The sequence below is a fragment of the Colossoma macropomum genome, unplaced genomic scaffold (genome assembly GCF_904425465.1).
Source record: "Colossoma macropomum unplaced genomic scaffold, Colossoma_macropomum, whole genome shotgun sequence".
In the NCBI taxonomy this organism is placed as follows: Eukaryota; Metazoa; Chordata; class Actinopteri; order Characiformes; family Serrasalmidae; genus Colossoma; species Colossoma macropomum.
The window spans coordinates 10389659-10401881 of NW_023494806.1; the positions used below are offsets into that span (position 1 = coordinate 10389659).

At 38.8% G+C, this 12223-nt stretch overlaps 1 protein-coding gene across 1 annotated transcript; it reads left to right on the forward strand.

Moving 5' to 3' along the window:
* Positions 1–2484: 2484 nt before the first annotated feature.
* dpp7 (dipeptidyl-peptidase 7) lies at positions 2485–11894 on the forward strand. The gene is made up of 13 exons (XM_036598084.1): positions 2485–2763; positions 3774–3909; positions 4011–4147; positions 4445–4608; positions 4831–4966; positions 5060–5141; positions 5273–5439; positions 7254–7314; positions 7441–7559; positions 7796–7952; positions 10424–10488; positions 10638–10708; positions 11696–11894. Exons 1-13 carry the CDS (start codon positions 2680–2682, stop codon positions 11796–11798), a joined length of 1482 nt encoding a protein of 493 aa, XP_036453977.1. The 5' UTR covers positions 2485–2679; the 3' UTR covers positions 11799–11894.
* Positions 11895–12223: the final 329 nt, after the last annotated feature.

Below are 12223 nucleotides of genomic sequence, written 5' to 3' on the forward strand. Positions count from 1 at the left end.
ATACTAGTAGCACATACTGAGACATATTTACAGCCAAAACGGTAAAATGGACATAAAACGTCGTGGCTCCCAAGGTGGTTCGATTTTTGCTCAAAGGACCAAATGGCTCTTCTTAACATTTGGGCTGCCGTCCCCTGATCTAGAACCATTTGAATGGCAGGAGATCGTTGTTGAGCAGAGCGACTGGGGGAGAACATTCTAAAACAGTGTGAATAGGGAAAACAACCTAGAACAGTGTGATTAATAAGAGAGAACATTCTTGTACAAGTTGTGGAAAGAACAGTCTAGAAAAGTGTGAATTATGGTAAGAACATTCTAGAACCTTGGAAATGGGGAATAATGTAGAATATATGAATAGGGAAGAACAGTCTGAAACAGTTAGAACAAGGGGAGTACAATCTAGAACAGTGTGAACAAGGGAGAACAATTAAGAACAGTGTGAATTGGGAAAATGATCTAGGATAGTGTGAACAATGGGGAGAGCACACTAGAACAGTATCAATGTGGAGAACACTCTAGAACCACGTGATTGGGAGAATGTTCTAAAAATGTGGGAGCAATAGAGAGTATGGGGAATGGGGAATATTCTAGAACACTGTGAAAGAGGAGAACATTCTAGAGCAGTATATGTGAAGGGTAGAGCACTCTAGAACAGGGAGAATAAGAGGGCATTCTACAAAACTGTGAATGGAAGAGAACACTGTAGAACAGTCAAACAGTGTAAAAGAAGGAGAACTCCCAACAATCCCCACAATCACATACAGGCAAGGCAGATCAGGCAAATCAGGGTTTGTTGATGTTGTGGTCTTAATACTTCAACCAGGACCGCTTTCCTGTAGATCATCAGGAAAAACACGTATTAGTATGTATATCCCTGCAGGTGGTCAAAGCTTCCCTAATAGAAACCGGCCTCCTTACAGTACATTAGCAATTAGTCTGTATAGTTTTGCCCTGTGGGGCTTTTCTAGATAGAGCTGAATTACATTCGTTCATGGTCAGCCTGTGTCAGCAGACTGGTCTCCACCGGGTTCATTTCAGGTAAGCAGCATGTGCAGCTATTCCTCTGCTATGCCATGTTACTAGCAAGCTTTATGGTGGTGGGTTGCTTTTAACCAAGATGCTTTCACCAATTCAGAGCAGTCAGAACACAACAATCATCTTCCCATTGTGTTATCTTAACGGTGTGACTAACCACTCAACCGATAAACATTTATGATACTGTCGTGTGTTTAAGAAATGTTCTGGCATGTTCGTCTGAGGATGTGCGTTCTTCCAGCATTTATTGCACTTGGTTCATTCATTCATTGCTATGGACTCTTACTGTAGAGGGTGGGGCTAGGAACCACCACAGGGGTGTGTTTATGTGTATATGTGTGGCCTGAGAGAGAAAGTGAGAGAGAATATTGGCCCGTTGATGTTTTATGTTCACTGGCCATTTTATTAGAGACACCTACCTTGATGCTCCACTTTGCTGGTGCAGAGTTAGAAAGAGTGTAGCTCATCTGCTGATAGATAGTTTATGTTAGCCATCCGCTAGGCCTTCATGAATAATCAGATCTTACCATAGAACCACTCTTGACTAAATACTTCTGGAGTTTACACCCTCTAGTGTAAAACACCCAAGAAACACTGTTCTGCCTGATACATTCCTACTAGCACCCACACACTACCATGTCAGCATTCCTGCTGTGTTGAGAATGGTCCACCACCCAAATAATTCTGGACAACAGTGGTCCTGTGGTCAAAAACTGACCAACGTAATTGTACATATTGCAATATATAAGGCAAGTGAAGCTCATAAAGTTGCCAGTGGGAAGAAATACAATGTAGTGTAAGAGCATAGTATCCTGTACACTTCTGTATTCCGTACACTTGCAACTTCTCCAATTATAATAATGATTCTATTTCGCTGTTTAAAACTACATATAAAATATTAGGTTTGTAAAAACAAAATAGCAGTCTAGTTTTCAGCCTAAGGTTATTTCAGTAAAGTAATAATAATAATAATAATAATAATAATAATAATTTTAATTGTTTATTTTCTTTTATTATTTTAATAATTTATGATTTGCTTAAACTTATTATTATTATTATTATTATTATTATTATTATTATTTTATCAGGGGAGTATATAATAAAATGTGATATTATAAACTTTTTTTTTGTTCACCAAAATAAATCTTTGACTGTCCTACGTTGAATCACAGTTGTACAGTACAACCTCTCCAGTAGATGGCGCAATAGTGAACGTTCTCCGTAAAGCACAGTGCACAATAAAACTGGAAATATAGGTCATCTTTTGTTGCCATAAATCGTAAAATCTTTATGGAGAATACGCCAAGAAAGCGGGGGCCCTGACTGTTTAGCCTTCAGTGGCTTATTACATTCGTCGTTGAGTTTCTGGCCACTGCGGGGCTTTTACTTTGAAATTAACAGAAACTTGACATCGGGAAACATACATTTTTACTGACGTGCAAATAAAAACCCTTGGCAGTGCTTAAGACACTAAACCGTTACAGACAAATACTCTCAGATTACTGTACCGCAAAAAAGACCTTAACTTCCACTTTCGATCTCCAGAGCAGCCAACGACACATCACATGACCCGCCATCACATGATAGTGAAGGAACATAAACAGAGCTTGTGAAGCAGCCTGGCTCTGTGGGGTCTCCTCCACAATGGCAGGCTGGTGGTCTCTTTTCTTGCTCACTCTGGCTGTCCTGACTGAAGGAACTGCCGCTCGACCCTTCAGCTCATCTACGGTAAGATCAGTATGTAGCGCGTAATGTTACTGTCTCACCACAGATTCAACGCCGCTTATAACCAGATCTAGGAAGAGGAGCCGAAACCATTCTCAAGGAAAAGTTACTTAAATTAAATAATGCGTCAAGTAGAAGTAAACATGGGTTTAAAAAAGTATGACTACAAATAAAAACGAGTTTACTGTGTTTGATGCAGTAGGGAAATCCAGCATCTATAGCTAACTATTTGAAGGGGACGTCCACCGATTTTTCAAAAATTTTTTGCATAATTAAATGGTTGACATCAACAAAATCATTCAGAGTGGTTTGGTGTAAAATACGTATGAAGAGTTTGATTCCCCTGAAAGCTCCCTCACTGAAAGAATGGTCATGAATACACTGCTTGATGTCTAAGAGATTGTTTTTTTCAAAAGTAGTTTTGTGATACAGTTTTGATCTAAAACATATTTTAATCAATTTCTTTCAATCTGTTCATCGTGGAGGGGTACATGAAGGGTGTTCTAAGGCAAAATAGTCCCCAGAGAAAACTATTTTTTTTTTTCAGATTGCCCACAATTTTACCACCATCAACATTACATATATAAACACAGATATGTGTAGGTTATTTGGTGGTTTTGGATAGTAAATAAAATGGCTACATATGGATTAGAGACATGGGGAGCCCTGGTTCCCATCACTGCCACTGTAAAGAAATAGTAGCCACTGAGTTTCTTGATAAACAAACCATTTCACATCAAACCACTCTGGATGATTTTGTTAACATCCATTAAATTACGCAGAAATTTCCCTTCAAGTAACCTAAACTAATTAAGTTTGTTATTAAGTTAGTATCTACTGAAACATCAAAACTGTAAAAAAAACCTAAAACTCAAGTGCACAGATTTAAGTACATGTACTGAGTTACTGTCTTCTGATTATGTCACATGAAAATGCACTGAATGTTTCTTTTAAACAGTTTTGATTACTTTTGTTGTTGAATTGTTTTATCCCTGCCCCCTTGTGAATGTAAGTGGAAGCACAGGAGACACCCTTTAAGAGGAGACCCCATAGCTCAGTTCGAGGAAAAGTACTTCACTCAGATTCTGGACCATTTTAACTACAACAGTTTCGGCAATGGGACATATTCACAGCGATACCTCATCACAGGTCTGTATGAATGGCTGTATTCTTTTTCAGTTCTTTCTTGAAGTTCTTTATGTTTTTATATCTAAAGAGTGGATTTCCTATGGTTGCTTTTATCTCCTCAGATCAGTACTGGAAAAAAGATGGACCCATCTTCTTCTACACTGGCAATGAAGGGGACGTATGGGACTTTGCCCTGAACTCTGGATTTATAGTAGAACTAGCAGCTGAGCAAAGGGCACTGGTCATATTTGCTGAGCATGTAAGATCCTCATTTGAAGACAGAAGTCAAATCCTGTGACAATATCATGTGACACTGTCATGATGTGATTAGGACTGTAAAGTTAGTCCTCACAGAAACTAAACATTTACCATACACTGGCAAATATAGGTAATATTTAAGCTGATCCTGATCAGCATTTATGGTCTGAAATAATCTGATTAAATATGTACAAGGAACTCTATAAATATGCATGTTTTTTCCATATGCATTGTCACAGTAGTAATACCTTTTATGGTTGCACTGATTTTATAAACAACGTTTCTCCAAAATTTCCAGAGATACTATGGGAAATCTCTGCCTTTTGGAGACGAGTCCTTCAACATCCCAAACATTGGGCTGCTGACAGTGGAGCAGGCACTGGCTGACTATGCAGTGATGATCACAGAGCTGAAGAAGGAACTTGGGGCTGGAAAATGCCCCGTCATTGTCTTTGGTGGAAGGTAGGAAAAGTACTTATCTCTAGAGAACACCACCTATTTGGTTCTAATAGTTCTAATAGTGTTCAGAAACATTTGTGGTTTTAAGTGCATAAAGCATGTTAAGCTAACAACTCTGTACTGTGAATATATTTAACGCATATTCTCATCAATTTAATTTGTGCATTTTATGCCTTTTGCATGCTTTTAATTATATTCCATGTATACCAAATTCTCTTTGTCTAGCTATGGAGGTATGCTGAGTGTCTATATGCGGATACGGTACCCCAATATTGTTGCTGGAGCTTTAGGTGCCAGTGCTCCCATCTTGTCTACAGCTGGAATGGGCGACTCCGGGCAGTTCTTCAGGGATGTTACGGCTGTAAGTTATGCATAGTGGTGATGTATGTTCTATTGTGTATTTCTACTTACTTACTTACTAAAGGTTCTTCTCCCCAACAACACGTTTGTGCAGGATTTTGAGAACTGTAATCCAGCCTGCAAGGATGCAGTCAGATCAGCTTTCCAAAAATTGCAGACTTTGGCACAACAAGAAGGTAATGCTGTCCAAATGATCAGGATATCACAGAATTGAACACTAGTAAGAATTCATATTGTGAGAGATTCAGCTAATGTGTTTTGCCAAACACGTATATTTTACCTTTCTCTGTGTTGTCTGTCGGGCTAGACTACGCACGCATCCAGTCAGCGTTTTCTTTGTGCAAGACTCCATCCTCTCCGAAGGACATTCACCAACTGAACGGTTTCCTACGTAATGCCTTCACCTTACTGGCCATGATGGACTACCCTTATAAGACTAGCTTCATGTCGGACATGCCTGCTTTCCCTGTTAAGGTAAACCATTTTAGCTATTAGTTGTAATGGTGGTGTGTATCTGTCCAAAACTGCGCAAGGGTCATCATATGCTTTCTATAAAGTACGTCATGCCTGCTACAGCATTTTCAATACTGGCTGTGGAATAGCTCAATCAAATATGGTAATGGGGCTAATGATGAAAGAAAGCTAGCAGCCACAAATTAGCATGATGCCACTTTACAATGCATCATTACAATGTTAGAAACATTGGCATTACTAACTGAACTGTTCTTCGGAACATTTTCAAGTGATTTGACACTCTTGGGCCCAATCCCATTTCGCTTCTTGCCCCTACCACTTAGCCCTACCCTTCCGGTTTGCGCGTCCACACTTAGGGGTAGGCGCTTCCTGATTTTTGTTGAGATAGAATGGTCTGGCGAATTGTTAGGGCTACATGGCCGTCCAAGTGTTATGAGAAAAAAAAGAAAAACCTGCAAGATGACTGCACAAGCAGCCAAAGAAACCCACAAATGTGAGTATTTTCTGTTAAAATGATATCTATTGCATTAGTTTGATGTCGTTTCAATGTAATATGGTGCTTTTCTTCATAATAAGCATTGAAAAATCGTTAGTAGTATGCTGGTGTCAGTAGTATGCTGGTAAATTTCCTGTTCCACCTTAAATGGTGTAGCAGTTACATTCTGGCGCCTCAAGCGTCACAACTGCTGCTCCATTTAAGGTGGAACGGGACAGTTGAAACAAGAAGCTGGCGAATAGCTGATTTCAGCTTCTTATCACCGAAGAATTAGGGTTTGGCGATAATAAATAATTGTCCCACCCCCCTCTTTGGGAAGGACTTATATGCCTTATATGATTCCCTAAATTTAACTAAAACAAGCAGTGAGGTTGTTGAACTTCATCCTCCTCTGCTATCACTGCAGACTGGCAGGGCTGCCTTTTGGAGGAGAACACTAAGCACTCAGCTTCACAATACAACTATGTAAACATTTGACAGGCTGGAATTTTGCACAATGGAGAAGAAAATCAAACTCACACTAACCTTACAGTATTATTATTTATTATTAAGTCAGAGCCATCAGTGATTCAAACTGACACAGTGTTTTTCCATAACATCCTTCTGTTTGATTCTTCGGGCTTTTTAATGGTTTGCTTATTCATATGATTTATGGATTCATCTGATTGTCTCCATCCATCCTGTTCCTGACCGTCTTGTTTCTCTTTGACCTTCAACTGTTCCAAGCATTATTGTCGTCTCCAGTCAGTTGGTTCTTCTCATAATATGTCCAAAAAAAACAGCTTCAGTTTGGTTATCTGGGCTTTGTGTGAGTTTGTATGAGTATCCATTCGTTTGTTATCCAAGGTACTCTCAAGAACCTTCGCCAACACCAGAATTCAAAGGCATTAATCATTTTCCTGTCCCGTTCTTTTATTGTCCAGCTTTCACATTGATAAAAGAACCAAAGAAAAGGCCACAGCCTGGATAATTCTGATCTTTCTTTGTAGTGACACATCCTTACATTTGAAGATCTTTTCAAGCTCCTTCATCATCACCATTTATTCTGCTGAGTGCCAATCTGTGTTGTATTTCTTGACTACTGAATCCTTTTTTGTTAGTAATTGTTCCAAGTAGGCAAAAGCTGTCCTCCATTTTTGCAATTTCATCATCAATGGTAAAGCTAGCGGTCTCGCTGTCATAACATTATAGACTGTGGAATGATTAAAGATGAGAATTAAACTGCACTGCTTTACCAAGCACTGCTACAGAGGGAAACATACAGCAGTCTTTGGAGGCAACAAACATGGATGTGAATCATTTGCAACTTGTACTGTAGGTGGCGTGTGAGACCATGCTAAATGGAACTGACATGCTGTCGGCTCTTAGAGACACTGTTGGTAAGGAAAATGTTCTCTTGTTCGTTCAGTCTCAGCTGGAATAAGAAAAGCTTTGTGCTCATTTGATTACATAACAAATACAGGTTCTCAAATTTCTGTCATTAACTATTGTTCCCCTCCTCTTAGGTATTGTCTATAACTCTACAGGGGAGCATGCATGCTATGACCTCTACTCTCTCTATGTGGAGTGTGCTGACCCCACTGGCTGTGGCCTCGGCTTCAACAGCTTTGCCTGGGACTATCAGGTTCTTCTGAGTTTGATATACTAATGTATACTGCCTCTTAAGTAGAAGAATTGTCTATACAGTTGTCCTTTACTTGTGATCATAAGTCTAAATTCAAAGTTTTATTGGTTGGACAGCCCAATGAACAACCTCCATTAGTTCAGAGCCTGCTTCAGTAATGCAAAGCAGTAATATAACTTTAATAACGGTGCTTTGCATGCAAGTCAAAGTGACTGTGGTGCTTTTGTGTTCATCAGGCATGCACAGAGATTGAGTTGTGCTTTGAGAGCAACAACGTGACTGACATGTTCCCACCTTTGCCCTTCACGGAGAGCATGAGGGAGCAGTACTGCGCTAAGAGGTGGGCGGTGGTTCCACGGCCAGGCTGGCTCAAAACCCAGTACTGGGGGGACGGTAAGCATCACAGACACTTCCATAACCACTAGAGTTGCCTTTAAAGCAATAGTTTAGGAAGTTCTTCTTTAGTCTTGCACTGGAGCTACACAGAAAATGTAGCTAAAAGAGTAATGGAAGCTTAAACCGAGCAACTACCCAGCCTCAAAGTTATTAAAACCCCAGTCAACCTGATTTCAAATGTTTCAAATTGTTTTAAAAGGAGATGCCACAGAATAAATTGTTTACCAGCTGTTTAACATATTCCTTGAGATGTAATAGTAGATAAATGCTCCAAAAATTCAAGCTCCTGCCTTCTCAGAATTGTGTGGGCGTGTTCAGCCCTACATGTTTAAGCCCCCAGTGCTGAATGCTCAGCGTTAACATTATATCTGTAACCTACAGCTTCAGCTGAAGGCATAAGTTTACAAACACTTAGGCTGAAGTCATTAAATTCATATTTATCCCCTCCACAGATTCCATGTCAACAGACTATAGTTTTAGCAAGTTGTTTAGGATATCTACTTTGTTCGTAGCACAAGCAATTTTTCCCCCACACATGTTCACACACAGATTATTTCACTTATAATTCACTATATCAGAATTCCAGTGGGTCAGAAGTTTACATACACCAAGTTGACTGCACCTTAAAATAGCTTGGAAAATTCCAAAAAATGATATCATGGCTTTAGAAGTTTCTGTTAGACTAATTGACATCATTTGAGTTATTTGGAGGCATAGCTGTGGCAGTATTTTAAAGCCCACTTTCAAGGCCTACTTACCATTTTGCTTGACATCATGGGAAAATCAAAAGAAATCAGCCAAGACGTCGTAAAAATTATTGTGGACCTCCACAAGTCTGATACATCCTTGGAAGCAATCTTCAAATGAAGGTACCATGTTGATCTGTTCAAATGATAATATGCAAGTTTAAACACCATTTGACCACACAGCCATCATACTGTTCAGGAAGGGGACACGTTCTGTCTCCTGGAGGTTAACATATTTTGGTGCAAAACATACAAATCAATCCAAGAACAGCAGCAAACGACCTTGTGAAGATGGGGAAGCAAACAGGTACAGCAGCATTTATATGAACAGTAAAACGTGTCCTATATCAACATGACCTGAGAGGTCGCTCAGCAAGGAAGGAGCCAGTGCTCCAAAACCACCACAAAAAAGCCAAAATACAGTCTGCAACTGCACATGGGGACAAAGATCTTACTTTTTGGAGAAATTACCTCTGGTCTTATGAAACAAAAAATGCCAAATTTAGTCCCACCAAATTCAAATCAAAGTGAAGAAAAATCTATCTATATAGAAAAGACCAACATCATTCTTTCTGGGCTAGTTCATTGTAAAAGCGTCACAAAACCTACAGATAACAGACGAAAATCATGAAAATGAGTAGGCAGGGGTTTTAAATCATTTTAAATAGACATGTTTATGTAGTTTCAGACACTGTAGGACATGCTGATATCTGTAAAAATGAAAGTATAACACATGGCTAAAACCAGGAATAGCAGCCATTTTGAAACCTGAATTTTGCATAGTTTTCCATTTTCATGTCATGCATACATGCCTGTTTCAGGCCTAATGCCACATTAGTGACCACTGGGAACTGGGACATTCACAGTAATCTGACACTTGTCTCCTGTGGGCATCTAAAAGGCCTGTAAAACCTTTACACCGAAGCTGTTTGGTTAGTGTGTTAGTCATTTTGCCTGTAGTCTGAGGCAATTCACCATTAATATAGTGCCAATAATGACAACTAATATTTGCAGTTATCCAGGTATCACTCTAGATAGTAGAGCCTGGCCGATATGAAAAATGTGTGCCATACTGATTTAAGGGGGTAAAAATTCTGATAACCAATATAACATGACCAATGTAATTTTATATTCAAGTTTATAAATAGTTTTAGTTAAGCAGTGCTTTACTGACTGACATGATTATTAGTTCTCAATTATCACACATTATACATTCAACTGAACAAGAGAAACTGACGTTCTTAGAAATATATCATAGCCCTGGGAGTTTAGCTTTTTCATTGGTTCTCCTCAATAAAAAAGGCTTTTGTGTGTTTTGACATGTTAGTCTCAAGCTAAAGGTTAGGGTTGGAAGAGATTTGATTTTTATTTATTTATTTTTTATTAGCCAAGATGGTGTTTTGTGCTTCAAATTCCAGAAACGTCATTTAAATTGTTTTTTCCTACTCGGAAGTTGGAAATTTTCCCAGTGCAAAACTACAGAAGCAAACTTCATACATCAAACTGATCTCTGTTTGGGTTACAGGGGAAAACTGAAATGAAACTTTGACTTTTCTTCAAACTATTACTTCAACTTTCCGGGAACTAGGACAGCAGACCTGCATGGATGGACCTTTATCATTCATTTAGAATTACAAGTTCACTTAGACCCAGATGAATGCTTGAGCATATCTGATGCAATGATGAGGTAAACGTTTAATGATCATTGGCCTTCCTTTGCAGCTCTTTTAACAGCGAGCAACATCATTTTCTCAAACGGCGATTTGGATCCGTGGGCCAATGGAGGGGTAAGACACTAGACTGCACCAGTCCCCTGGAATAATTTCTTATCCCCAGCATGTAATTACTGAGTATTATACACACCACAGTACTTCTCCCTGATGGTGTAATGCTGATGTGATAATTGGAACTCTGACATTTTTCATTTCTCTTCCAGATCAGGAAGTCTCTGAGTGAGTCTCTGATTGCAATCAACATACCAGAGGGAGCTCATCATCTGGATTTAAGGTGAGTCTATTGGGGAACTGAAGCAACGGTTAAACTGCTATTCATTTTGTGCTGTATTATGAACTACATCATGACTATGTTTTACAACATATAAATGTGATAGAAAAAGCCAAACCCTGTGCTGTACAGAGGTGGGTTTTGACATGTACTTTTGTACTTTTTGTTCCTTGTTGCACCTTGTTCCTGGAGGAACGTAATTTCGCTCCACTGTGTACTTGTACATAGATGGAATGACAGTAAAAGCCTCTTGATTGACTTGGGTGAAGCAGTCTAAACCTATATTCAAGTAAAAGTATTTGTTACTTCAGTTAATGAAAAAAAGTTTTGGAAAAAAAGACTTTAGTGCAAGTACAAATGCAGGAGGTCAAAATACTACTGTTAAGTAACTTTTAGAATGGCAGTGGAACTTCTTAATACATCCATCATCTATCAACACGAGAACTAAAGCTTTTTAGGTCTAAAATAAAAAGATAAGCTTTCAGTAAGAGGTTTGACCAATTGCAAAGCACTAAAAAAATGGCTGTAGCCAACATGATAAAACTACAACACAAATATTTTTCTTTTCTCAAAAATATACTTGAGTAAAAATAAATGTATTATCTTTTGAAAAAAACTCAAATGGTACAAACCCATCAAGATTTTACCTCAGTACATGGAACTTGGCAAAGAAAGTACTGCCCACCTCTAGTGCTATGGGTTTTATGCATGTACTTTTCAAAAAACAATACAATTTCTGTTTCAACATTTGCTATCTTTGTACTACTTTCAGTTAAATATAGGGTTTCAGTGATTTGCACATTGCATTCTGTTTATATCTACATTTTGCCCAGCGTTCAAACTTTTTGGAAACAGGGTTCTACATCATGAAATTCCTAAATTTAATGTGCCTCTTGACACATCTTGGACTAGCGTTAACACCGAAACTTCACTTACCTGTCGTATAACAGCTTGTGTTATCAGACAGATGATTAGTCTGTTGTTTTGCAGGGCATCCAATGCAGCTGACCCTGACTCTGTGATCAAGGCACGGCAAAAAGAGGCTCAAGTCATCGCTCAGTGGGTGAAGACTGCAAGGGAAAAGACAATCTGAAATTCTTTTTTAGTATTACATGTAATTATTTCAGTGCTTGATTTCTTTTTTTAGACATTAAAACAAGGTTGAAATAAAGGATCCTTCAGAAACTTACCTCTCCACTTAAGTATTTCAGCCCAAAAAAGCACAACAGATTTCAGAAATAGGTATTTATTGACAAAAGGTTTATCTTTGTACAAGCTTACCAATTACACACACACACACACACACACACACACACACACACACACACACACACACACACACACACACACACTTACTTCCCAATATCACAACCCTCAAATTCATAGCACAAACAAAGCCTAATTATCCTTGACGGATTCCACAATCAGCTGACAGCTCGGGCACTTAACTGTTTTATTAGCATCAGCATCAGCATTAGCAACATGCTTCACCGATTAGCTGCTGTAAGGACCTCTTGA

Coding starts and splice junctions, on each gene's coding strand:
- dpp7 (XM_036598084.1), top strand. CDS start 2,680: ATGGCAGGCTGGTGGTCTCTTTTCTTGCTCACTCTGGCTGTCCTGACT. Junction 7,315..7,440: donor GGCTCTTAGAGACACTGTTG/GTAAGGAAAATG, acceptor CCCTCCTCTTAG/GTATTGTCTATAACTCTACA. Junction 7,953..10,423: donor AACCCAGTACTGGGGGGACG/GTAAGCATCACA, acceptor CTTCCTTTGCAG/CTCTTTTAACAGCGAGCAAC.